General features: G+C 34.4%; 1 protein-coding gene across 28 annotated transcripts in view; it reads left to right on the forward strand.

Annotated features, from left to right (window-relative positions):
- EMSY (EMSY transcriptional repressor, BRCA2 interacting) overlaps positions 1-27580 on the forward strand; it is an 88018-nt gene that overhangs the window by 50250 nt on the left and 10188 nt on the right. For 18 of the 28 annotated variants that reach the window (XR_011649988.1, XR_011649985.1, XR_011649987.1 and 15 more), the window contains 8 exons: positions 2180-2329; positions 5454-5624; positions 10801-10937; positions 13406-13579; positions 14828-15026; positions 22494-22658; positions 24385-24540; positions 25573-25614. Coding sequence is in view for 22 of the 28 variants with exons in the window: in XM_058305997.1 (XP_058161980.1) it covers positions 2180-2329; positions 5454-5624; positions 10801-10937; positions 13406-13579; positions 14828-15026; positions 22494-22658; positions 24385-24540; positions 25573-25614 (1194 nt within the window). In the remaining 6 variants the exon portion in view is untranslated. The remainder of the gene's footprint in view (positions 1-2179; positions 2330-5453; positions 5625-10800; positions 10938-13405; positions 13580-14827; positions 15027-22493; positions 22659-24384; positions 24541-25572; positions 25615-27580) is intronic. The other 10 variants (XR_011649989.1, XM_058305998.2, XM_058305992.2 and 7 more) reach the window with 2 other exon arrangements.

Below are 27580 nucleotides of genomic sequence, written 5' to 3' on the forward strand. Positions count from 1 at the left end.
TGTTCTTGACTCCAGCAGTCTTCACTGATGCCTGTGGGTCTCTGAGCAGGGAGGGAGAATGAAGGGAACAGAATTGGTTCAAATGTCACAGACTCTCTACTTTCTTCTGAATTTTCATAATTTTCTTATAGATTTGTTTCTTCATTTCCAGCTTGCCCTTAAGACTGTTTCAGAGACTTTAAATGGTTGTTTTTGTTAAGTAAATTTAAGCAGTTTGACTAGGGTGTTGGTCAGTGGAACTTCCTATACCATCATGGTGGAAATTGGTCTTTGATAGTTTTAAATATATTGGCATTATTTTCTTTTTAATGGATTGTAGCATTTATCCTGTGAAATTATTTTGGGCCTGCAACTTTTAGGGGAAGGGGGAGGAGTTACTAAAATTTTCTTCTGTGGAAATTTGTGTATTTTGATTTTCTCTGTCTTCTGAGGTCAATTTTGGTAAATAATATTATTCTAGAAAATTATCTTTTCATTGAAGTTTTCAATTTACTTGCATAGGTTTGCTCAAAGTAGTCTCTTAAGACTCTTAATTTACTCTGTAGTCTATTCTTTGCTGACTTTTTATATGTACCTTAAGCATTATTGTAATTCATTAAAGAGATAAAACTAGAAATCCTTTTCTACCTGCAACCTTACTGTTTATAATCAGAATTTCTTTATTTCTGCAATACTATTTTATTTATTGAATTATTGCTGTGTATCATATCAAGCACTTAACAATTTTCATTTATATAATCCTTATAACAGCTCTATGAGGGAAATGCTAATAGTATCTTCATTTTATGGATGAGATAACCAAGTTACAGAGATACAATACCTTGCCTAATTATGTATAGATGTCATAATTTTAACTTCTTTGGTTACAAGAAGTTTAAAATTACTTAAATAGATTTATGCTTCAATCTAAATCACCATACAAAAAGTAAAATAATTCTTAGTTTTCTTTTTTTTTTCTTTTTTTTTTTAAAAAGATTTATTTATTTATTTAATTTCCCCCCTCCCCTGGTTGTCTGTTCTTGGTGTCTATTTGCTGCTTCTTGTTTCTTTGTCCGCTTCTGTTGTCGTCAGCGGCACGGGAAGTGTGGGCGGCGCCATTCCTGGGCAGGCTGCACTTTCTTTTCACGCTGGGCGGCTTTCCTCAAGGGCGCACTCCTTGCGCGTGGGGCTCCCCCACGCGGGGGACACCCTTGCGTGGTGGCACGGCACTCCTTGCGTGCATCAGCACTGCGCATGGCCAGCTCCACACGGGTCAAGGAGGCCCAGGGTTTGAACCGCGGACCTCCCATATGGTAGACGGACGCCCTAACCGCTGGGCCAAAGTCCGTTTCCCAATTCTTAGTTTTCTGTAGCAATATATTCTATCCATGAATTATATCAGAGAAGTTAGTGGGAAAAAAAGTGTTACCAAAAATTACCTTCCTTGGTCACCAATTGATAGTACCTAGATTAGTATTAATAGTATAAGAGATTTTCTTTTTACACTTGAAAAGTCAATGTAACAAATACAACATTGTAAATGCAATTTTTGAAAATGTAAAAAATAAGTAAATCAATAAGTTCACCACCGTAATACTTATATTTTCTTTTGGCACATTGCTGTTAAGTTTTTGTTCTCATATATATTTCATGTAGGTACAGTAGTATCATATCCTTTATTTTGTATTCTATATTCGAAAAAATGAGATACTGAAATGTTTTTTAAAGAAGCAATTTAAAATTCAACAGTTCTTATAATTTAAGGGATTATAGTAAATCTTTGGTGGAGATGAACTATATGAAAGCTACATTAACTTTTCCTTTTGACTTCTTATCCTAGTCCCTTCATTTTAAGTATTTGTATTGAGCAGATCATTTGCCTGTAATAGTTAGGTCCATTGGGTAACTTTAGGTTTTTTTTAGGTTTTTATCTGATTTGAAAGTGCATGTATGACACAATCATAGATGAAAGAAAAATTTCTTCTTCTGTAAGAATTTTGTTAAAAGTTTTAATGGTATTCCTGAATGGAGAGAAATTAGGAAATATAGGATTTGAGGGATAAAAGGTTAAAGAGTTGTGGATATGAAAAAGCTGCTTTTTAGACTAAGGAAACGTGTGTCTACTGCCCTCTTGGGTTGGTATAAGGGATATGTTTTAAAAGAATCATTTGTATTGAGATTTATCTTTCTTCTTTTAAAGGTGTTAAAATCATCACACAACAAGTTCAACCAAGTAAAATCTTGCCCAAACCAGTGACAGCAACTCTGCCCACCAGTAGCAATTCCCCTATTATGGTGGTCAGCAGTAATGGTGCAATTATGACAACTAAACTGGTAACTACTCCTACTGGTAAGTTTGCTTGAGCATCACTTAATTCATTTATCATATATTCATTGAGCAGTATCGCTGTACTGCAAAGGGCTTGGTACTGGGGATATGGAGACATATGAGATGATATTTTAAAGAGGACTTTCTTAAGTCCCCTTTCCCGCAATTGAAATTAGCACTCTTTTGATTTTTTTCCCCCTCATTGTCCTCTTTCCTTTTCCTTCTTAGCACTTACTACAATTTCTAATTACTTAGCTGTTTGTTGACTTCTTTAATTTTTTTCTCCTTCTTAGACCCTAAACTTAATGAGGATAAAGGACCATGTCTGTTTCATTCATCAATATATGTAGAGCTGGCTTGTAAGTAGGTGCTTAGTCAGGATTTGTTAATGAATAAAAACCTGGTTCCAGCCCACAAGGAACTCACTCTGATGAAGTTAAGGGACTGTATTATATTACAGTGTAATAAATGTTATTGAGACTGAGGGAAGCACCTGATGCCATTGTTCCTAGAGGTCAAGGAAGTAATAGTATAGAACATTTATATCTTAATAGTACTACCCTTTGTGACCTTAAACAGTTAACTAACCCTCATCTTTTTAATTGGGATAATAATATATATGCTGTAAGGTTATTGTGGTTATTAAGTGAACCCAGGTAGGTAAAGTCCCCAGCACAATGCTCAATATTTTTTACTGTTAATTAATATTACAATTAGCCATTACTATTATTTTAAATGTTTGTAACTCTTACCTCTTTTTTGAGGGTGATTGTTTAGGTGACAGTATAAATTGTGTAAAGTGAGATCTATCTCAAATTTATAAACTATCATTTATTGGCCAGTATGTAAATGGCTGTATAAACATTACATTCAATCTCCATTAGACTATATTGTCTACATTTTCAGGTGGCAACAAAGAGACTTATGCTAGCAACTTGCCCAGTTTCATATAGCCAATATGAGGCAGAACTGGGATTTGAACCCAGATCTGTTTAAGTGCAAAGCCTTTGCTATATATATGTATTTTTGTTGTTGTTGTTTTTTATTAGAGAAATTGTGAACTGACAAAACAATCATGCATAATATGCATAATTCGCATACAACACTTCTCCACCAACATTTTACCTTATTGTACAACATTTCTTACAAATTATGAAAGAATATCATCAGACTATTACCGCTAACTATGGTCTATAGTGTACATTTGGTATATATTTTCCATAACCCCCCCATTATTAACAAACTGTCTTCTCTGACATTGATGCAAGAATGTTACAATATTGCTGTTAACTGTAGTCCATAAGGTACATTAGTTGTATTTTTCCATGCATCAACATATCTTACCACCTTGTAATAGTAACGTATATTTGTTCTAGTCCATAGAAGAGCATTCTTACATTCTTGTAATTGTGCTGTTAACCACAATCCTCATCCACCTCCAGGTTTGTTATATTATTTAGTTACTAGATTATTTTTCAGCTTTCTTTCAACTGACATCCCTTTCAGTCACAATTCCATTTATAAACCAGCAAAGCCTATGCTTTTATTTTAAAGATTTATTTATTTCTTCCCACCCACTCATTGTTTTGTATTTGCTATGTCCTTACTTCCTTAGGAGGTACTAGGAACTGAACCTGGGACCTCCGATATGGGATGGAGGCACTTAATTGCTTGAGCCACCTCTGTTCTGTGCTTTGCTGTGTCTCTCATTAAGTTTTCCTTGTGTCTCTTGTTGTGTCATATTGTTGTGATAGCTCACTGCGCCTACCTGTCATGCCAGCTTACTGTCTTCTTTAAGAGGTACCAGGAATTGAACCGGGGACCTCCCATGTGGCAGGCAGGAGCCCAAACACTTGAGCCACATCTGCTTCCCAGCCCGTGCTTTTAAATGCCGCTATTCTTGTGTTGAGTCTCTCTGTCCTACTTCTTTCCCAAACTTTGCTCTGTTTGGCACAAAGATAACATTGCTATGTATATATGATTCCTCATGTCAGGGAAAGTTAGTGAAAAATAACAGTGTCTATATCCATATGTCTTTATTAGAATAAGTATTCCCCTTTTTAAAACAAAAGCTTAAGTTGACATTTTTTTCAGCTGTAATTCAACTGACACGAACTATGTATACCTATAGTGTAGTTACTTTGCCTAAGATTTTTTTAAATTCAGATATTTGCTTGTAACTGGTTTAAACTAACTCTACTTAATGTTCTTTCCCTTCTCCCTTTTTTGAATACTGGTTGTATTCTTAAAAAAAAAAAAAGATAACTTGTGAAAGTGGCTATCCCAGTGACTTGTGAATAAAGATGAAAAAATTTTCTTCACTCGAAGAGGGTGTTATCTTTGTCATTTTTTTCATTCTCCCAAGATTAACAGTTCTTACCTTGGGAACAGTATTTCTGACTTACTGGATTTTGAAAAACAATAATGGGTTCATCTGATTAGTTTTTAATTCTTGTCTGGGAAAAGAAAACAATGTCCTAGAAAAAAGTAAGGAGTGTGAAATGTAAAAATCTTTTAAGAGATATGAAGAAAAATATTCTGACAGGTCAGTTAAAGTTGAAGAAATGATGTTATTAGAAAACTTTTTAGGTTAAAGAGAAATATTCCTGGCAGTTCTTGGAAACTTCAACTTGAATCTCTGGTAAAGTGGAATAACCCTTTAAAAGATGGAAATATATTTAGAAGGTAGCAAAATTTAAAATATTAAAAGTGCGTTAAATTTTAATCAAGCAATAATGCCTTGTTTGCTGAGTCTGACATTGAATTTGGCACTGAGACAACAGACCCTTAAAATTTACAAAAGAAATTTTTCTGCTCTGTCAGGAAAGATGATTAAATGTAAGTGTTTTTTTGGCATAAAACTAGTGGAAGAAGGGAACAGAGTTAGCTATACTTTTCTTGTGTTAGTAATTTGATGCAACACATTACCAATTTTTATGTGTAATGTTCAAATTGATTTGGCCATAGTTCTTGCTACGTGCATTGAAAACTGGCTGTAAAATTGTAAACTAATGTCTTGACACCTTAAAATTCCATTTCCAAGTTAATGCAATTTAGAGTGTATGGAATTATTGTTAAGCTGGAGAAATTACCCTTCTTCTCTACACAATGACAGCTTTTTCTCTTGGCTTCTCCCTTTTTATAGGCACACAGGCAACCTATACTAGGCCAACAGTGAGCCCGTCCATAGGTCGAATGGCTGCAACCCCAGGAGCTACAACCTACGTGAAGACTACCAGTGGTAGCATCATTACAGTAGTACCCAAATCATTAGCTACCTTGGGGGGCAAGATTATTAGCAGTAACATAGTTTCTGGTAGGTATATCTAAAGTATTTTAAAGGTATAGATAACCTTCAATAAGAAGAAAAACCATATTTCACTGTCAAAGAATTGTTGGTTTCAATTTCCTAGTTAGAAATCTAAAGCTTTGTTTTCAGTTATTGTATTTCAGTGATTAAGTGTAGGTCTGAATTTAATTTTTTTAAGTTCTAGTCTTAAGTCTTCACATATTAAGCTTTTCATAGTTTAAAACCGGAACGTTTGGTGGTTTTTCATCAAAATGGAAAGGTGATGGTTTATATTTGCATAAAGATTTTTCATTTACAAAGTATTCTCCTAAATGTCAGTCCATTTAGATCCCATAACAACTCTGAAGTAGTTGGTATTGTCCCCAGTTTACAGATAAAGACAGATTTTGATTTAGAGAGGTGAAATTGACCTAAGGCCACACAAATTACATAGTGGTAGATCTAGTATTTGTTAAGCTAAATATGTTTGAGGCAACAGATCTTATCATTTCAATTACTAATGTCTCTTTAACTTATTAAAAATAAAATATTTGAACATCTTTATTTGCTTTTCACCATTCATTTTGACTGTTTACTTAAAAAAAGTTTTTTTTTCACTCAGATAGTGAAGGCCTATTATAACTTGAAACCTTACCTGGTTTTTATTGGCTCATTCATTCCTTCAGTATTTGCATCTGTTTTCATTGATTATTATTTTTTAATTATAACAATGTAAATAATCTCTGCTCAAGCAAGCCCTGTAGAATTTAAGTGTCTACCATTTTTGTTGCTGTGCCATATTTTGTATATCCCAGGTGAGGCTTTCTAACGTTTTAACATCAAGACATCGAAATTTCTGATAATTCAGGGAGTGGAAAAGAAAGCAAAGCAGGGCATGATATTGGTATAAAGCACTATATTTAAAGTGTTCATTTTGGCTCTACTTTAAAATCTAAGTGAGAACATCCAATATTTGCCAAACTATGAAAGGGAAACCAGTAGGGAAAGAATCATCCTATTCCAGCTTTTAAAGAGGATATTTTAAATAACACAGTTAAACTGGAAGTATAATTTATTACTTGATAATATCTTTAAATAGTATAGGCACTAAGTTAAAAAATTATTTTAAAAGTGATCACATTTTTCATTGGTAGGTAGCTTTTTAATGACCATAAGGGTTTATCCCTTATCTATGATTTCATAGTACTACATTAATGGAAGGAATGTCCAGATGTCATGAGGACTGTTTCCATACTTTATTAATTATTTAACGATTTAGCTGCTTTATACCAGGTTAAAGTAAGCATATTTTCTTAGAAGCAGAGAGGTGGATGAGATAGATACCCTATTTATATATGCATATTATCTACTTTTGTGTTTGAATATAAAGCACCTCATGCTTGGTTGCTATTTCAAGTGCATAGGTATGCTGGAGAAGAGTTATTAAACTTTTGCAGTACTACAGGATATGCTTGGCATACAGGTGAAACAATTCAGTGTATGGAACTCATTATGTCTCTACTTCTTCATTCTTTGACACTTTTATTCCTCATTTCTCTCATTTCTGATGCTCTAAACTGGTCCTTGTGTTACATGCCAGTATTCATTATAAAGACATTCTCTTACCTTGTCATCTTCTTATTGTTCTGTAATACCGGGGTTATAGTTTAGTTTATTAGTAGTTTTTAATCACTCATTATCTATTCTTAGTAAACTAACAAAATTGTTTGGATGAATTTAGACAGTTTTGTGCTTTCATCCATGAGCTGATGCTGAATTCCAAGGTCTTTACCACCTACTTACCCTCTATTCCACAACACAACAAAAAAGAAGTGCTTCTTAAAATACACTCAAACATCTAGTTGTATGAATTGAAAGTTTTTTTTTTTAAATAGCACTTTCCTTCTCATTGTGGGGAGTTTGGAAAATATAGAAATATATAAAGAAAATTAGAAATGTTTAATTTTCAGCATCCCAAGAAATGTGTTAAAATTTAGGTGTATTTCTTTTCGTTTTTTCCATTCAGTTGTTTGTATAAATGTGTTTATATATATATATATATATATATAAGTAGATTTTTAAAATTGAGTATATCCTTTTTATATGTATTATTTTCCGATACCATCAAATGTATTTTGAATTCCCCCTCCTTTAATGATGACATAGTATTGCCTCATATGTACTATAGCTTAGCCATTATCTTAGTTTCATGTTTTAGGTTGTTTATAGTTTCTGTGTCATTGTAAATATTCTGTGATGGATATCATTATACATGAATTCTTCCATTGTATAATGTCCTAGAAGGAAAAGTTAAGACTTTCAAAGTGCTTTCTAGAAAGGTCAAGTTTTTCTTTTTAATAAAATAAGCTATTACATGAAAGGCATAACTCTGCCTTTGCTTACTATTACTTAACTCACCTTATAGAGTCAAATATTTATTTATATGTGTGTATATATAGAGAGAACTATCAAGTTTGTAAGTTTTTTGGTGAATTTTGTTGAACATTGGTTAAGAATCACACTCATTTTATGTAGAAGATTGGACCTTCAGAGATCAACTCATTCTGACTCTGAAAGGGCTTTATGAGAACCTATGACAATGACAAGGCTTGATTTTTATTCTTTTAATATTTAGTAGTGTCCAAGAATGTAGCTGGTGGTTATATACTCATTCATTAATTCATTCATTCACTCATTCTTTGAGCAAAGTAATCTAAAAATTACCTGTTGCTCCATTTACTCCTTAAGGGACCAGGACTGTCAGGTGATTTAACAATCTGTGAATAGTGAAAACTGAGTCAGTAATCTTGTATTCGTCCTTAAGCTTACTATCATAATGGTAAAACTTTTTACAGGCATCTTCTTTTTAAAAGAAATCACTAGACTATAGCAGTAACATAGCTCATTGTGATCCAGATATGATTCACAGTTATATGCACCATTGTCTTGACTCTTTATAAGTAAAATCTGACTTTGTGGGTTCTCTTATATGGTATGAGCTGGCTACTATGGCTGTGTTGTGCATAGGGATGTACATGAGAATATTCTCTGCCCTAAAGAATGTTTATCAAATGAACTTGTATACATTCTGGTGTATGTAACATGAACTATAGACGAAGTGTAGAACAAGAATAGAGGACAACCTTTTGTTATGAACCGTACTTCTTTCTTCAATACAACATAGATATCCCCTGAGGTTTAGAAATAGACTCACTGGAATTTTGGACATTTGTAATTAATTCTAATCATAAGTTGTATTCTATTTTAATATAACTCCATGCTTGCTTTTTCCTCATGCTATTCCTTATTTCCCCCATTTTCTAACATTTTCCCCCATTTTGTCAAGCTGGTAAACTTGGTTTGCAGCTGCCTCATAAATTGGCAGGCCTCTGTAATGGCAGAGATTAGAAATTTTAGTAGATAAAATTATAATTCACTTGTTAAGCTTAAGTTTTGTCAAAAATTTGTTCCTTGTGCTTTGGTGTAGAGTTAATACATAGCTTATATTTCCTTGAAGTAATTTTTAATATTTACTTTCTAAAAACACTTCATAGTTACCCAAATATATTATGAGACTGCAGTCCAGTCACATTTGAAAGATTGGATTTAATTAAGAGTTAAAATTAGTGTAAGTGAATAATGTCACAGGTTTTCTGTGGCATTCAGCCCACTGGACCAGTGTGGAAACCAGCCCACTGAAGGAGAGGTGTATGTTGGATAATCTTGAATTAAAGTCTGACAGAATCTGGAAAGCTAGGCAGAGGTGTTTGGGCTTTATGTGGTAGGTAATGGGGAGTCATAGTGAAGAAATTACTTGTTAGACAAGATTTTATGGTATGTTTTGTGGAGTAGGAGCAAATAAGACCAGATTGGCTCCTGGTGCCGCTGACAAGAATAGAAGTGGACACAGAAGAACACACAGTGAATGGACCAGAGAACAGACAACTGGGGCAGGAAGGGGAGAGAAATAAATAAAAATAAATCTTTAAAAAAGACCAGATTGGTAAATGAGAAGTCAGATCACATAAGATTTTGAAATTCAAAAGGGGAAGTTAGAACTAGATATAATAGAGGCTGGGGAGGTTTTTGACCAGTTTAACATATTCTGGACTATTGACATGATGAAATGGGTTTTTTAGAATGTTTTATATGGCAGGGCACACGAGTGTTATTTGCACGGTGGAGAAACTTAAAATAGGGAGATAAATGGGAAGCCAAAGGGGGATTGGGGCCTGCCTGTTTAGCATTTTGAAAGATGACATATGTTGATGACTTATTGGCTTCATTCACATACTCCCTGAACACCTGTTACTGAGTATGTGCCAGACACTATGCTAAGCATTGAGGAATCAGTGACATAAAAAGACTGTGGAACTTGGGGACTTATATTTTATTGAGGGATACAGGGAGTGAGGGCAGAGAATGAATTAAATTTATACCAAGATTTCCGATTTGGTCTATTAGAAAAATATAGGGCATGAATTTGATAGGTGGACAAGAAGCAGATTGTGGAGGACTATGGGTGAGAAGGCAAGATACTATGTTTGGATCAGTAGATCAAAGTAGAGTGGTCTTAATGGTTGAAAATACAGGACTGGGGTATAGATTAGAATTTCTTTCTCAGACTTCAGAGTGCTGCAAATTACAAAAGCACGCATTTAATCTGTGACTCATTCTTTGGATCAGTGTTTGCTTTGTCTTTTTTAGTCATACAAAAATAATCATTTATTTCTTTTCATAAATTGTCTCTAGTTTCGTGAGTATGAATTTTGATAAGTATTTACCTCTTTATTATGTTCTTTTATTGGAGAACATGCCTTCATGTCAGCCACATAGATGTAATACTGGGTTTAGGGGAAATACTTGTTGTGAAATAGAGGTTCTGATTTGTTCCAGTTAACTAACCAGAGAAGGAATATTGATGGAAAAAATTGATAGTGATGTTTTTAGATTCTAGGTTTGGTAAGTAGGTCCTAAGATTCCAAAGTTATGATTGCCTGAAGGGTCAATTCTTAATATTCTCTCATGCTGGAAAGACTTGTAATTTACTATTCCAGGTCTTTCCTTTTTCATCCTCATGACAGTCTTCATGTTATGTAAAGATGACATTGACTACATGTATTAATTGTATACAACATAAACAGAAATAACCAAATATTACTAGTCCTTAACTCAGGCCTCTTTTTCTCCTCCCTTCTCTAAGGAACGACTACCAAAATCACTACAATCCCAATGACTTCCAAACCCAATGTGATTGTTGTGCAGAAGACTACAGGAAAAGGAACGACTATTCAAGGTCTCCCAGGCAAAAACGTTGTCACAACGTTGCTAAATGCTGGAGTAAGTAAGAACTTGAGCTGCAGACTCAGCAATCCACTGAGGATTTTAAAGACCAGCTATACAAATATTTGCCTAAAGACTTCAGAACCCCACAATGGCCAGAATGCTTGATTTACCACTGCTGTTATGTACTAAATGTTAAAACACCACCTACTGATTTTTCACAGTAGTTTCTGAAACATATTGTTCATAACTAGATTGTTATGACCATGATTTAGATTCTCAGTTCAGATGGAGAACTCCCCTGGCTTAACTGCAGGGGAAGTTCTGTTGGTGGACAATTTTATTACCGCCAGTAGATGTTGGTATAGTAATTGGCCAGTGCTGGGGAAAGAGAAATATTTGGAATTGAAACCAAATTATTTTGTTACTTTCATTTGTTCATTTTTACCTCTTTGAACTAGTAAAAAAAAAAAAAATCAAAGAACAAATTCAGTTCTAAAGGCAATTGAACACAGTAGTTAAGAGCTTTGGGAAGAGACATACCTGGGCTTTGTCTCAGTATTGTAGTTGTTTGGACTTGAGTAATTTATTCAGCCTCTCTAATCCTTAATTTCCTCATTTGTACATTAGATATGATATCTAGATATCTAATATTGAGATTGTTCATTAACTGGTAGCTGTCTTGAAACTGTTTAGAACAGTGCCTGGCATATAGGAAGTCGTCAGTAAATGGTTTTCTTATTATTATTACTACTACTACTCTTGGTTCTTAACTGTTAAGACTTGGTGGTGTCCCCGCCTTGTCTGACTTCACTAGTAATAGAATGCTGTATTTCAATTAACTTCTCTTATGATAGCTTCTTAGGCATCACAGTCTTTACAACGTTGGTAGAAGTCCACCATTAGATTTTTTTCAACACATAGGAAAGCTTAGATTGTTTTTAGCCTGAGTTCACACAGTAAGCCAAAAGTAAAATCAGGATTAGAATTTAGATTTTTAGAACATTTTATAGTACAGTTTGTATTTCCATGGAATTTGATATTTAAAAGGTTATAATGTATCTTAGGTCCTAAGACTACAGTTGCATGTGAATCATAGTTGCCAAATGTATTTGATAGCAGTGATTTGACATAACAAGTAATAGTAAAAGTAGCAGATCAGAGTATAAAACCACCCTCTTTACCAGACATGCACCTGTACTTATACTCAACACTTGCTCACCTGTGCATGTCCACACTCACACATCAGAACAGCTTTTTGTAAAAATAGTGTGCTACTTGGTTTTGATTAGCTTTGAATGGGTCATCATAGCTGGATAGGACCTGTTCAGCTGTTTAATAGATAGACATCCCCATTTACAAACGAGCAGTTCTTGAAAAATAAACTAAGCTCTTTCCAGAGATACCTCTCTGAAGGGTGTGTGTGTGTCATGACTGTCAGGCATGTCATGTTTCTCTTACACAATTATAGCAGGTAGTTAAACTTACAAGGTCTATATTATTTAGCTCCAAGTTTATAGAGCAATTGCTTTTTACCAGCTCAGTTAGGTGCTTTATTTTTACTGGCTGTTAAGTTTAGATGATTTCACATTTAGTTGATGGTGACTAAAAATTAAGAAAAACTGATAAGGTAAGAAATTTCAGATCCTTTCCTATCATTTTTAATTTTATGGATTTTAATTTTTAATTTTAATAATTTACTAAAATCACTATATTTGAACTTAATTTGGTTAAGTTCAAGTAAAAAATATGGAGTCCGTGCATGAATGACTGTAAAATGGTACTTAAGAATAAAATAAATAAAATGCAGAAAATGGTGAAAAGTTAATGGGCTTAAGCTGTCTATGAAAAGACTAAAGTGATATTAGTAGCATACCGATAGGAAAACATGGGAAACTCCTTAAGGTTTTCCTTCAGATTTCTCTATATATCCTTTAAAGAACGTTAATATCTCTGCTGGTTTCATCTTTTGTCCATACTTTTTCACATAGACATTCTACTATATATCCTTATAATTTAATATTTGGGGATCTTAAAGATGTGTACATTTTGAGCTGTTGGTATATTTCATGGCTATATTTTTTATTCCACAATGTCCATTTCAGATAAATTAGAAAAGAAAGATGAATATGAGGGAAGAGAGGAGACCTATAATCCCAATGAAAATATTAATTCATGTTAACATTTTAGAAGATATTCTTCAAGATTTTCTCTCTTTATATATATATATATATATTTTTTTTTCCTATAACTAGAACAGTATAATAAATATTCTTACATGAGGTAATTTTAAAAATTCACTTATTAGGAAATATTCCTTCTTTGGTCAGAGGTGGTTGAGATGACTTCTAAGGTCATTTCAACTAATTCTAGGATTTTTGATCACCTAGAAACATACTTTATCACATAATCTATAGTCCTTTTCCTATCATCCCAGTAAAACCATTCTGTGATTTTTTTTTTTAGTAAAAGAACAGTTTTTATCATTTAAATGAATTTATATAAATTCATTGACTTTAATTTAGGGAGAAAAGACGATTCAGACTGTGCCCACAGGAGCAAAGCCAGCTATCATCACTGCTACAAGACCCATCACCAAAATGATTGTAACTCAGCCAAAAGGAATAGGTTCCACAGTTCAACCAGCAGCTAAAATCATCCCCACAAAAATTGTTTATGGGCAGCAAGGGAAAACACAGGTATGTTACAAGTTATGGTGATTTTTCTTGGCTCTTGTATATTTTAAATTCCTAAATTCCTAGGTAGAAATATGAAGGAAAAGATCAATGATCTTAAGAAAAAAAACAGATTGTTAAAAATTATGACTAAATATGTATAATTATTCATCTGTTTTCCAAACCTGTTTCTTCAGCACTTTTCTGGATATCTCAATATTTGTTTCATGCCATGGGCAAAGATTGGAGAAAAAGTCCCCTTGGAATAAAACTTGCTGATGGTGTATATTGTTATTTGAGGAATAAATGGTTGAGGGAGGATGGTAGTAATTCAGAATCTCTCAAAGAAAAGTATTTATGTTTTGTAAGTTAACATGACCTTCTAAAGGCACTTTACTTATAATATCTGCTTTACTTGAGCCCTAAATTATGGAGGAGCTAGAGAGCTACTCATTTTTCAACCAATAGAAGATAAGGGTTTAGAATTTTATATATGGGGAAATAAAAATGTGGTGACTTAACATTTTTAGTCCATGGAGAGAGGCAATTCCTGGAGTCCAAATTTTGAAGTTGAACGGTCCTGTTTGAAAACTGTCTCTCATTTCACTTGTTTCAGTGTCTGTGGTTTTGACTTTTATCAGGAAGTTGATTCACTACACATTCCATGTTGTTTCTAATAGTTGTCTAAATCATTGTTCCTCTGGGGGGTTTCCTTCAAAGATGACTTAGGTCTGAAGCAAGTTTACTTGTTGAAGGGGGGTCAATTAGGAATTTCATTTGATTGCTAATTTTTAAAAATCTGAAGAATAGCAGCTTAAACAAATTAAGGCTGTATTTACAATATGTTAATAAAAGTTCAGAGGGAGGTAGTCCTGGGCTGATACTGTGACTCAAAAGTTCCATTGGGAATTTAGGCTTCTTGTATCTCTCTGTTCTACCATCCTAAGCTTGTGGATATCATACTACTATGCATCCTACAGGTAGTAAAATGGCTCCTCAAGTCATTACAGGCAAGAAAAAATGGACAAAGGCTCTTGTCAGAATCATGGCTGTTGAAATCTAGCATGTACCATTTAACAGTTGTATGTGGCTTAAATGTAATTTGTCCATATTTTGAATTAGCTTTTCATGAACAGTACTGTGTCCAGAGCATAATAAATGTACAGAATGCTGTTTTCCATGTCAGGAAAATATTAGTTCATGACCTAGGAGTTTAGCATTTTAAATAGTGCTTTAAAATTTTGTCTGGATATATTTCTGCTTTTTTCCTAGGTTCTTATTAAACCCAAACCAGTGACATTTCAAGCCACAGTGGTTAGTGAACAAACAAGGCAGCTGGTAACAGAAACATTACAACAAGCATCCAGGGTAGCAGAGGCTGGTAATTCATCTATTCAGGAGGGAAAAGAAGAACCACAGAGTTATACAGATAATAGTTCCTCTTCTACGGAGTCCTCCCAAAGTTCCCAAGGTAAGATTCATTTACTTCTCATTTATACGATTGCTACTCGCATAGTGCCCTAGTTCCAAAATAGAAGTTGCATCTAGGGATTTCAAAATAAACTTTTAGGCTTTGATTTGTCAGTTCTTCTGATTTGTTTTCTTTTGTTTGGTATTTAATCAGTGGACTAAAGTTTTATTTTCAGTAAGGCTTACCATTTTTTTCCTGCATGGTATATGTTCATCCAATAATTGGTAAACTTTAAAGTTGGTGATTTTGTCAGGTGGGTACTGTTAAACTAGATAGAGCCATGATTCCCAGATGGTAATTTTCATATTCTACCTGATTGGTTTGGGTAAGTAGGGGAAGAAATATGCAAGACAGTGAATACAGCCTTTTGAGTTGTTTGGTGCTAAACCTTGAGAAAGAATCAAGGTAGCCAGAAGTGGGCTATATGCAGGTGACTATACATTCCAATTCGCTTGGAACAGTTCTAGTTTTTGCCTGTTGTCCCATATTAATTATTAATAATGCTCTCTTTCATTTTCAAAGGTATCTGAGTTTAGATGATAATTTTATAGTCATCCTAATTGTAAGGAAAGAGCTAGGAAGCTAGAGTCCACAGCAGGGAAGCTCTTTGTTCTCAGTGCTGTTTTAATCATGTTTATTCTTCTGAAAAGTCTCTTGACACATAAATTCATGTTCATAGGCTTTGAGACTTACAAATCTAGTACTCATATCTACCAGTTAACTGTCAGGTGGTGTATTTATGCCTATGCTTATAAATTATTCATTCCTCACTCACTCCATTTCCTCTCCCTACCTCCCCATTATACTCTCTGGACTGCTTTCTTATCACCTTCACTTTTCTAATACAGATTTTTCATGTTGTATAAATACTTTATTATTTAACTTTTCAATGGAATCTTCACAGATTAATGTCTTACGTGGTTCAAATTGCTGATTTTTCCATTGATTCAATTTGACAACTATTTCTTACTTTATACTATGTACTTAGCATTGTGTAAGACCCTACAGAGATTGAGTAAAATATAATTCTTACCCTCTAGGAGCTTAAAATCTGGAATAGGGGATTAAAAAAAGTTCAGATACAACTCCCGCATAAGGTAGAAGTTCATACTCCAATGAGGAGATGTTGAGAAAGAGCTTCATGATCGAGGTAGCATTTGAAATATTCCTTGAAAACTCATCAAGTATATTAATAATGATAGTAATATTTTCTTAAGACAGTTTGATAAGGTTCACTTTATCATTCTATATTGGTTTTAAATCAGTGTATGTTCTAGTTACTGTGGTGTGATGCTTATTCTCCAATCATTTCTTTTGGATTTACTGATTGGATGATAATTATAGTTCTCATTGTTAGTTCCACAGATCAGCTGCTTTTTCCTTTTATTTTTAAGTTTGCAGTTCCTTTAATGATACTAGACTTTTTTGCCCTTGAGAAATTTTTTCATAGAGGTCATTTAAAATGTTTAGCTTATGAGTTGGTGCTATAGAGATGCATGAACCCTAGATATCTATATATACATAATCTCAAGTTATACTTTGAAATTGCTCGTCTTTTCCTAAGGGATGTGTAAGCCAATCAATACTACCAATCATTCTATTATCATTAGTGAGTCTTTAGTTTTCATACTAAGAATGGGATAAAATTTGGGGTATTTTTAGAAGTAACTGTTAAGTTTTATGCTCTTTTGTCTGTCTACATCTATTTTTTTTATTGTGTCTTTCATTATGTTGTTGTTTTTTTTTAATTCTGCAATACAGAAAATTTTCACAATTCAGAACAGGCATATCTAATATGACTGTAAAACCAGATTTTACAATTTGAACTTGTCATCCCCCCATCTCCTTGTGTAGCTCCTCAGTACAAACGCAGGGGGCCAGGGAATATACATACTATGATTTAAAGAGAAAGAGGTTAATGTTTTGGTCAGTTTAAGATCATACTGATTTTTAAAGTATATGAACTTACTGAGAATATAGACAGTAGCATAGTAGTAATTTTTCTTTTAAATTGATTTGGAGTTTGTAACCCTTTTTTTCCTTTTTTAGTAACTTTTGATATAATTTCAAACTTACAGAAAAATGTCAAGAATTGTAAAAATTACATCTGTCTATACTGTTTACCTGGAGTGACCACTTATTTATATTTTGCCATATTTGCTTTATCAGATTCTCTCTCTGCATCCCCTTTTCTATGTGTGTGTATGGTGTTTAAATTTCTTAACCATTTGAGAGCAAGTTGGAAACATCGTATGATGTTTCTATATCCCTCTAAATATTTAAATCTGTAGGTTTCTATTTTCTAAGGTTTATTCACTTGATAGCCACAGTACAATGATCAAAATCAAGAATTTAGCATTGTTTAATACTACTATCTCTTCTCTAGTCCATATTCAGATCTTATCAATTGATGAAAGCAGTATTCTTTATAACTCCCCACCCATCCACAATCCAATTCACGTTCATGCATTGCATTTAACTGCATTTAATGGTTGTAGCTCTTTGTTCTCCTTTAATCTAGAATAGTCTATCAGCCTTCTTTTGTGTTTCTTGACCTTTACATTTGTGAGGAGTATACACAGTTACTTTGTGGAATATCCCTTCAACTTAGTTTTGTTTGGTATTTCCTCATGATTAGATTCAGCAGAATTTTCACAGATGTGACGTGTCCTTAGTTTTATCATATCAGGAGGCACATGATATTATTTTGTCCCAATTTTGATGATACTAAATTTTATCTCTTGGTTAAGGTAGTGTCCTCTAGCTTTCTCAACTATGAAGTTACCATATTTCCATTGTTTGAGGTTAATTTCTAGGGAGATACTTTGAGACAGTATAAATATCATGTTTCTCATCTAACACTTATCCATTAGTTTTAGCATCTGTTGATGATTTTCTGAAGTTCATCGTTCTTTCTACATTTTTTAGGTTAGCATTCAATTGCAAGGAAGAATCAGCCTTTTCATGACTTCAGATCCTGTTTCAGGACATTTGCCCTACGCACATCCTGGACCATACGGATATCTTTTATGCTAAAGGAATTCCTTGGTTCCACTTGTGGTTCCTAAATTTCTCCACTCTACCCCACCCTCAAGGAGGATTGAATTGTCTCCTTACAGCTAAACTAGAGGGCTTCATTACTGCCTTGTTGTGAGACTTTCCTTAATCCCCCTGGGAGAGTTTATCATTCCTTCTATACTATGGTCTCAATATTACTTTATAGTACTAGCTATTTTGACATGGAACATTTTATTTTATACTTTTTGTTTGTTTATTATCATTGTTTTTTTCTGCTAGGCTATCAGCTTCTTAAGGCCGAGGATCACATTCATCTCTATATATCCAGTGTTAAGCAGAGGCTACCTAGTACTGAATAGGTACTCAGTAAAAATTTCACTGAATGAACTTCAGAACAGCAATCATAATAACTGTGGCATAGGGTTAAGCCTCAGTTTAGAAAAGTTATTTTTGTTACCTGAGGCCAAAATGTTGTTTCTTTTCTAGGGTTCCTGTAATCTTGTGGTAGGCCTTTTAATTGGCCTTTAATTTAACTGGACTATTGCTTAGACATTGATATGTAGCTCAGTGACCAAGCCTGAAGAATCAAGGCCATACTTGCATAGGTCACTTACTGGAGATTGGACCATATGCCTCCCATGGCTCCTGTGCTTTTCTTCATAAATGGGTCTTCTTTTTTCCCTTTTTCACTTGGTATGTATGGGCTAGCCTAATTGTGTTCCATATACCTTTAGTGTAAGACCACTTTGCCCTCTTTTATTTATTCCCCCCCCCCAGTTGTCTGCTCTCTCTGTCCATTCGCTGTGTGTTTTTCTATGACTGCTTCTATCGTTATCAGAGGCACTGGGTATCTGTGTTTCTTTTTGTTGCGTCCTCTTGTCGTGTCATCTCTCCGTGTATGCAGTGCCATTCTTGGGCAGACTGTACTTTCTTTCGCACTGGGTGGCTCTCCTCACAGGGCGCACTCCTTGCGCGTGGGGCTCCCCTACGCGGGAGACACCCCTGCGTGGCAGGGCACTCCTTGCGCACATCAGCACTGCGCATGGGCCAGCTCCACACGGGTCAAGGAGGTCCGGGGTTTGAATTGCGGACCTCCCATGTGGTAGGCAGATGCCCTATCCGTTGGGCCAAGTCTGCTTCCCTAGCCTAGCTTAGATGCAAGCTATATAGATAAGTGTATAAGTGTGTGTGTATTAAAGTTTTCTTTACTTATATTCTATCTTATTTCCAGAGGTTTAAAGTAAGTAGAATACAAGATTATGTTAAGTAAAATAGAAGAGAACAAAGAGACAAAACCAATGATAGAGATTTAAAATGGACCAAGGCATCAGGCAAATACAAAAATGAACCCTGTAAAGATATTGCTTTGAGTAGGCCACAGCTTAGTTTGTAGGATAATTTTTCCTGAAGCTCCGTGATCTTGGTAGGTCGGGTAAGGGTAGGGAATAAGCCTGTGTTAAACAAAACATACTTATTGCAGGACTTTGCAGAGCCATTATGTGCAAATAGATATGACAAAAGAGAAATAGTAGACTATATAATGTAAAATGTTCCCCAAACATTTTTGAGCATGGAATCCTTCTTTTGCCTACCATCTTGAGGAACTAATGTTCTCTGTAACATTTTGGGTGGTGATGCGTTCTAGGCAATTAAATATTATGAAGACCTTGGGCTTTATGACAGTGCTTCAGAGTTAAGGTACATTTTACATCATAGAAGGATTATAGACATCTTGGGATGAGTTTAGAACAGATGTGATAGGTGGTTAAGGCAGTTGGGAATGATTGGTGGAGACAAACTATTCTAGAGAAGAGGAGATGGGGGAGTGGGTTGAATTGGGTTTGGGGAACAGTCTTCAGTTATCTTCCAGACTTTTGTGTGGAGGAGGGGAAAGAATTGGTGTTTTTGTTTACATGGATGGAAACTAAAACCATTGTGTAGAAGTCACAGGAGGACCTGTTCCCACTCGATATTTTTAAAATTTCTAATTGTTAAGAGTTGTGCAGAGATGGAAGGGAGCAGTCTTAGAAAGCAGGGAATTCTTTTGTGCTGGAGTTTCCAAACTGGTTGGGGATATTGTGAAGATTTTAGCATAGTATTAATGACAACACTAAATGCACTTTAAGATCCCATCTAGCTGAGAAGTCTTAGGTTTCTTTGGAAATGTGATATAGATCTTTTGTAGTAAAAATGTAAGAGATATTCTTCCATACAGAGATGCCTGAGTCTGACTTTGGCTGTAATACTGAAGTATGTATCTTTAATACCTAACATGTAAAAGGTGTCCAATAAATACTTGTTAAATGACCCATGGGGAAAGGAGTGTAGATGGACGCATACTGCATAATTAGATGGTATGAGATCATGCTCCTGGTGACTCAGCCTTCTACTTGTTGACCCCAGTGTCAGGCTTGATAGTAGTAGATTTATTTGGGTCAAAGCATAAGTCAAAAGTAGGAGGGAGAATCACTCAAAGAATGGTTTTCACATCTGGATTTATGCTCTCATTCTTTGTCATAGCTGTAGACTATGATACTTTGTGATGATCAGCTGGTTTTACTGATTATGGGAAGAAAGAGAGGGAACAATCTCTCCATCCCTATGAAATGATGTTATTTGAAGTGATGGGGTCTAATAAGTACTCCCATGTGAAAATTTGTCTTCCTTTTTCAATCTCTTTCTACCTTATCTCACTACAGATAAAGTCCCTGTCTTCTGGGTGTTTTCTGTGTGTCTCATAGAACTGGATTGCAAAGTGATTCTTTGCCTATGGTTCCTCTTACCTAAGACATACTTTTATCATCATGAGAATTTCTTAAGCTTGAGAACTTAGGTTGTATAAAAGGAATCATTCCGTAATAAAATCAATTCTCTTAAGTTTAAATTCTATATATTTCCATAGAATAAGTAAAGAAAAACTTTTACGTGCTTTACATGGCATTTGATATTGCAGGATAGTATCCTTCAGTCTTCTGCCTTTTTTTTTTTTTGATATTTAATTGTAAATCCTTGGGGTGGCATAATTCTACTTAGTGTTTTGAGGGCAAATAAAGTTTGTTAATGGTGATTAGAAATTCCAGATTATTGTATATTGATTTTGTTTCCTTTGGTAAGTCTGTTTTCTTTGAAGAGCCTCCTTGCCACATCTTTCTGGACAGCTTTGTAACTTTCAAAAGCAAGGTTCATAGAGGGTTGAACTTCTGTTATTTTTTTTGGCTACGTGAATTCTTTTCATTCTTCTGTGATACTTTCACCCACCATTCCAATTCAAAGCAGTCTCTTACTTCCTATCTATTTGTCTTATTTGCCCCAATCATTTGATATTTACCCCAAAATACAAAGTCATGTGAATATATTTTATGTCTTCTTCATTATAATCTAAACTTGGGAATAATAGTCATACCTGTATATCCTCCATAATTTCCTATATGGTGTCTTGGACCAAGGAGTTCAGGAATATAACAATAGTCTAAGTTTCTTATTTCAGAGATGGGAAAAACAATAAAATAATATGTTACTTGATTTGATGCACATTTAGTATTTTACATGTATACCTGTATAGTGTGAATATGATAAGCCTTAAATTAGGGCTGCAGTTTATTTTGAAACTAACAAAGGGTCTTAGAATTGAGAGAGACTCTTCAGGCCACACAACGACAACAATTCTATTCTTCATATTTTATAAACCTTTTTACATATATCATTTCATTTTATCTTAAGAGTTTCCATGAGGTAGAAATGTATTATTCTCTTTTTTATTTTTTTCTCTTTTAGAAATGATGAAACTAAGACCCAAAGAATCAGCTTGCTAGAAATTAATAGAGCTGGACTGTAGCCCAAGACTTTTACCTCCAGATGTTACCCTTATCTTTATTATATCATGTTGCTTCTAGGTCATCTGTCCTTTCCTGGTGTTGGTGGACAGGATTTCCTTTCAGTAATTCAGCCCTCCAATAACTATTAACTCAGTGCTCAAGCTATAATACAGAACACATTTTCAGGTGTTTTGGGATAAATAAGACTTCTATAGCACTTTTTTCTTACTATACACAAACATGCACCCACTACCTATATACACACCTATTTATTATAGCAATTATGACATTGAATTGTAATTTGTCTTTTTACATGTCTGTCTCCCCAATCAGATTGTGTGCTTCTTGAGCATCCTCTCATTTTTCTGTGAGTTCCTTTATCTCTTTAGTGCCAAATATAGATTCTGGCACATAGGTGCCTAGCTTGTTGAATCGATGGATGATATAGTAAGTGAATACAGACGTGAAAGACATTATGCCCTCTAGGGGCTTACAGTCTTATTGGGGAGATAAAGCATGAAGTTTACAATAAATACAAAGATAAAACAAAAAACAAAATGTGCTTTTTTTTTTTTTTTTTTTTAAGAGAAACTTTGTTTATAGGGTTTGTTTTTTTTTAACTAATATAAAACAGATTCCCAGCCTGTAGTTCATGTAATTGCTTCCCGGCGTCAGGATTGGTCAGAACATGAGATTGCAATGGAGACTAGCCCCACCATAATTTATCAGGATGTATCCAGTGAATCACAATCAGCTACTTCAACAATCAAAGCTCTGTTAGAACTCCAACAGACAACAGGTATGGATTCACATGCTCAGTTGAATGAAGCATGTTTTCTCTAGAGACGGGTTGTGCTAAAATACTACCACTGTTATATTTTCTGTTATTTCTTGAGCACATTTTCCCTTCAGGACTTGACTACAATTATTGGTACAGTCTGTTTACTTGTAAGTTCATTAAGATGTGCACAGGAGTACTGAAGGGCAGGTAGAAAATAGAAAGGAGAAAGAGAATGGCAGAGCCTCTACCTCTCTGTCTCCTGCTTACCCAATCCTGTTGCCTCTTGCCACCAGAAAGGAGTTAGGTCTGTTACTTTTAAGCATCAGGATAGATGCAGTACAGCTGCCAGTTCTAATCAAGAATAGCAAGAGGCAGAGTGAAAGGCCCCTGCCGTCCTCCTTGATGTTGGTGGTGGCGTTTGATGGTCATAAAACACCATTAATGGTCTCTAGCTTACATTCTAAATTGTTTTAATTTTATTTTCAGATTTACTCCCTCATATGGGTTAGCTGCTTGTGCATCCATGCAAGCTATCCTCATATAACAATATATCAGTATTTCTAGTTACTAAATATCTTTGATAGACTTTTTGACAAACCTGTGCTAATTATTTGGGCTCTTCTGTTTTAATAGGTCACAGATTGTCAGAGTATTTAAGAGACCTTACAATTATCTCATGTAACCCTTGCATTTATGGATAAGTAAACTGAGATCCAGAAAGAGTACCCAAGTGGTCAGAGACAGAGTGAGACTCCATGGTTTTTGACTCCTACCTCAATGTCCTCTCTACTTGTGGGATGCTTGTATTTGTTGATTTTGTTTTGCTTGCTTTGTTTAAATGATTATTTTAACTTAGTCATATTACATACTGGGTGGGAATAATCTGAATGATTATTCAGTGGACTTACTAGTTACTGTTTATCATAACATCTCCTTTACACTTTTCAAAGAATAATGCTAGCATTTAACTTAAGTCTTTAGTTTATTTTTATATTGGTGTTATTTTTGGCCTTAGGCATTTCCTCAGCTCCCTGTCTTTGACACAGTCATTTCCATTAATGCCTTATAGTCAATGTCTTCTTTGCACAACTTAAGAAGTTAGAGGGTGGAAACTGAATAAGTAGATTTTGTAGAAAAAGTGATAATAACATAGATAGTAAGTATATCTACTGAAACCATTCTTGATTCCAGACTGCTCTTTCAGATATTTTTGCATGCAAAGAGACAACAGTTTTTGCTAACACTGAAAATATTTATTCTTTGAGAGTCCATGAAGATTGTAACATTTCTTTGGAGATTATCTTGAATCTTTAAATTAGTCATTGGGCAGTGCTATTCTGGGTAGATGAGCCCTAGAGAAAATCATACTGTGTACTGCTTATTCATTTGTTTTTAGGTTGGTGAACTCAAGAATACCAGGGACAACCTTGAAGAAGGTTAAAGAAAATGTCCTAAGGGGAGTGTATACCAGGGAAGCAAGAGATTCAGTTGTTTGGCCTAGTGATTGTTGGGGGGGGAGAGATTTTAGTCTGCTTGTATATGAGTCTCAGGTTTTTTGTTTAGTTTTATTCAAAGCACCTTTTTGTTAGGCTGCAAAGTATGGTTCTGCTTTTTTTCAACTCCATGCCTCCATAGTCACTGCCAGTGTACACCCCAGAGGACTGGTTCATTATAACCATGGACAACTCTGGTTGTGCTATTGTTTATAATGAAAGTTAACTTTTCCCCTGACTTTTTTATGCAGTAAAGGAAAAATTGGAATCTAAACCAAGACAACCCACTATTGACTTGAGTCAGATGGCAGTGCCTATTCAGATGACCCAGGAAAAGAGACATTCTCCTGAGAGTCCATCCATTGCTGTGGTAGAGTCAGAACTAGTTGCTGAATACATCACTACTGGTAGGTGTCCTATTGAAAAGTAGTATTACGTAAGGAGAGCTACCTTTCTGGATTTCATGGGATGGTTTTTTGGGGGGGAGAATAAGGAAAAGTATACACACACATAATAAAATATGTATTCTTTATATTTCCAGCCCTTTTCCAGTTTGCTCTTAGAGCAAATTCATGTTCTTGGGGTTTTACTCTGTCTTTATTTAAATGACTAGAAAGAAAAATTGGTAGGATGCCACAAAGTTTGCAAGTAATATAAAACTTCAAATTGACCATAAATAACATCTTTGAATAAAAGGCAACAGTTGTAGAGAGAGGATAAAATGTCTTTTATCTAAAATAATTATTTTTATGCATCTGGAATTTTTTGTTTGAGGGGAGATGGATCAAGGGAGAAAGAAGTTATATAACCTTTTTTAGTGTAAAGAAAAAACATGGAAAACCTTAAATCCCCTTAAATATTTAGGAGTTCTGATGGAAAGCAAATTAGGCATTTGTTTAAAATGTGGTCTGGCAGAAAAAATGCTAACAAGATTTTTGGATGGCATACATGGAGAAGTAGAACAGGAAGGATAATAAATTCTTTCTCTCATGTTCTGGTGAGACCACACCAGGAATTCTTTCTGTTTTGGATACTTCGTTACCTCGAGCTTTGAGAAGGTTCAGAGACTAATAATAATGTGAATAATTAAAGAGTTAGGAGAGATGACTTATGAGGCAATGTGTGAAGAACTACTGTCTTAAGTTTTCTTAAGAGATTAAAGGAGAACATAAAGTTGCAAATGTTTGAAGGATGTAAATGCTTAAGAGGAAGAGGAATTCTTTAGCATCATTTCAGGAGATATTATAAAGACTAATGGGTTAAAATTGTCAAAAGGGAAAATCCAGTTTAAATTCTTTAGAGATATTTCGCAGAAAACAAATGAAAGCAGAGGCCAGTATGTTGGGGAAATTAGTATTAACCTCTGGGGGTAGACTAGGTTATCAAATGGTAAATAGATGAAAAGATCCATGATTTCTTCCCTTACTTATCCTTTTCAGAACGCACTGATGAGGGGACAGAGGTTGCTTTTCCCCTTCTAGGTAAGTGGTGTGCATCCATTTCTAGCATAATTGCAGGTAAAAAAAAAGATCATTGTTTTAGGAGGAACCACTTAAATGGATGCGCTCTACTCTGATCTGGTAGAGGAAAGGTAAGCTCCGCTTAGTAAAAGGGAAAGAGTTTTTCATTTTGCAGAATAGTAGAATTCTTTCTAAGAAATGAGAAATCTGACATAAGAGTTGTTTGAAGAAATCAGTGACTATTTTTTTGGTGTGCATATGGCCCATTTAAGGTCACTTCATTTTTTCCAAATGTTTGCTATGTAACCTCCTTCCACAATCTCCTCTCATCATACTTGGCCATTTGAGCTTTCTTTGACTTCAAAGCTAATTGCCTAACCCTGGCCCCTTGTATCATCCTTCAGTGGGTGTTAGTTTTCTCTAAATTTCCTGGAACTGAGGAATTACTTTGAAGAGATTGAATGAGGGTTATTTTTAAATGTTTTTCTATTAAATCCATTTCATTTCTTAATGAAAAAAATTCATGTAATTATGAAGATTAGTATGGGCAGCAAAAGTATTTCATTTAATCAGATAATTTCATCAGAAATCTTTTGTATATTTTTCAATTGCACATTTCTGATGATGTGTCCATCAAAAATAAGTTTCATTAATTTGCTTGTTTATTTTTAATTTTAATATGATTTGATTTTTCCGCCTGTGAAATTATATTGTAAATTATTTTAGTAGGTGTTCTTTCAGTGTAAACTTTAATTCCCTTTTTTCAGATCAGTTGGGCACATATGGCCCTAAAGATTTTATTAATGCATATAATTAAAAATGTACGTGTAAAGCATACCATAAAATACAGTAAGGTATTCCAGTACATAATGATACAAACTGATGATTCTGCCTCTGTCTAACCTTAAATATCGCATGTAGGCATATGTACAACAACCATAGAAAAACTGCATTTGTGAATATGGATACAATGTGTTATAAAAAAATTGTTTAATATTTCACTGGATAGTTTTAAAGTTCTGTCCTTTTAATACATAAATGGCATATTTACAGTGATTTCTGTAGTAGTCATCTTATTCTCAGACCCCCCACTATGATCATTCTAAGATGAAACCAGTTCAACTTGAAATTGTAAATCAGAGTACCCAAGCATTAGGATTGTATATTATTGAGAGGATTTTGATATTCTCAAATTCCTTAGCTAATTTACAGATTTGTTGTACTTTTTTTGTTCCTCATTCCAAGGTTGCTTTTCCAGTAACTGCAAGCTTTTTAAAAACTCTGTAGAATAACAAATGGTATATGTTTCTATTATTTAAAAAGTTATAATTGAGTCTGGTAAAAGATGTTAGAGTAGCATCATGTGCATATATACTTTTAATTACTCAATGGGACCTTTGCACAGCAGTAAGAAGTAGAGTTGTTTCCTACAGAGCACCCTCATCCATTTGTGTCTGATAAGCTAATTTGGGGAATATGAAAGAACAGTGAGTTTTCTATCCTTTGTTAACCTTACACTTGTTTAGTATTTTACAGATTAAAAAGTGTATTTTATTCCATTGTTTCATTTGGTCTTCTTCTAGGTAGAAAGTGAACTTTTTTATTCTGTAAGAAAACAAACAAAATGAAACCACTAATAAGTTAATAGAGGTTAAGTGACCTCTTCAAATTCACATGACTGGTTGATAGCAGAGTGGGATGGAATTCAGGTCTGACTCTTGGTCCTGTTCTGTCTCTGCATTATCACCTTGACTTCTTACATCTTTCAGAACTATAAGGCTGTGAGACAGTACCATTTCATACAAAGAACGGAATGCTCTTATTTTTGTATTCCATTTGGAACTAGGATTGAGAGTTTAAAGAACTTTTATTGTCTTACTATCCTTAAAGACACTAGTTTGGGATTTGATTACAGAAACAGATTATTGCTCTGTTACCTTATGGGGATAAAAATCATTGGAGAAAGAGTACACTACCAGGAGAATGT

The sequence above is a fragment of the Dasypus novemcinctus genome, chromosome 10 (genome assembly GCF_030445035.2).
Source record: "Dasypus novemcinctus isolate mDasNov1 chromosome 10, mDasNov1.1.hap2, whole genome shotgun sequence".
Classification (NCBI taxonomy): Eukaryota; Metazoa; Chordata; class Mammalia; order Cingulata; family Dasypodidae; genus Dasypus; species Dasypus novemcinctus.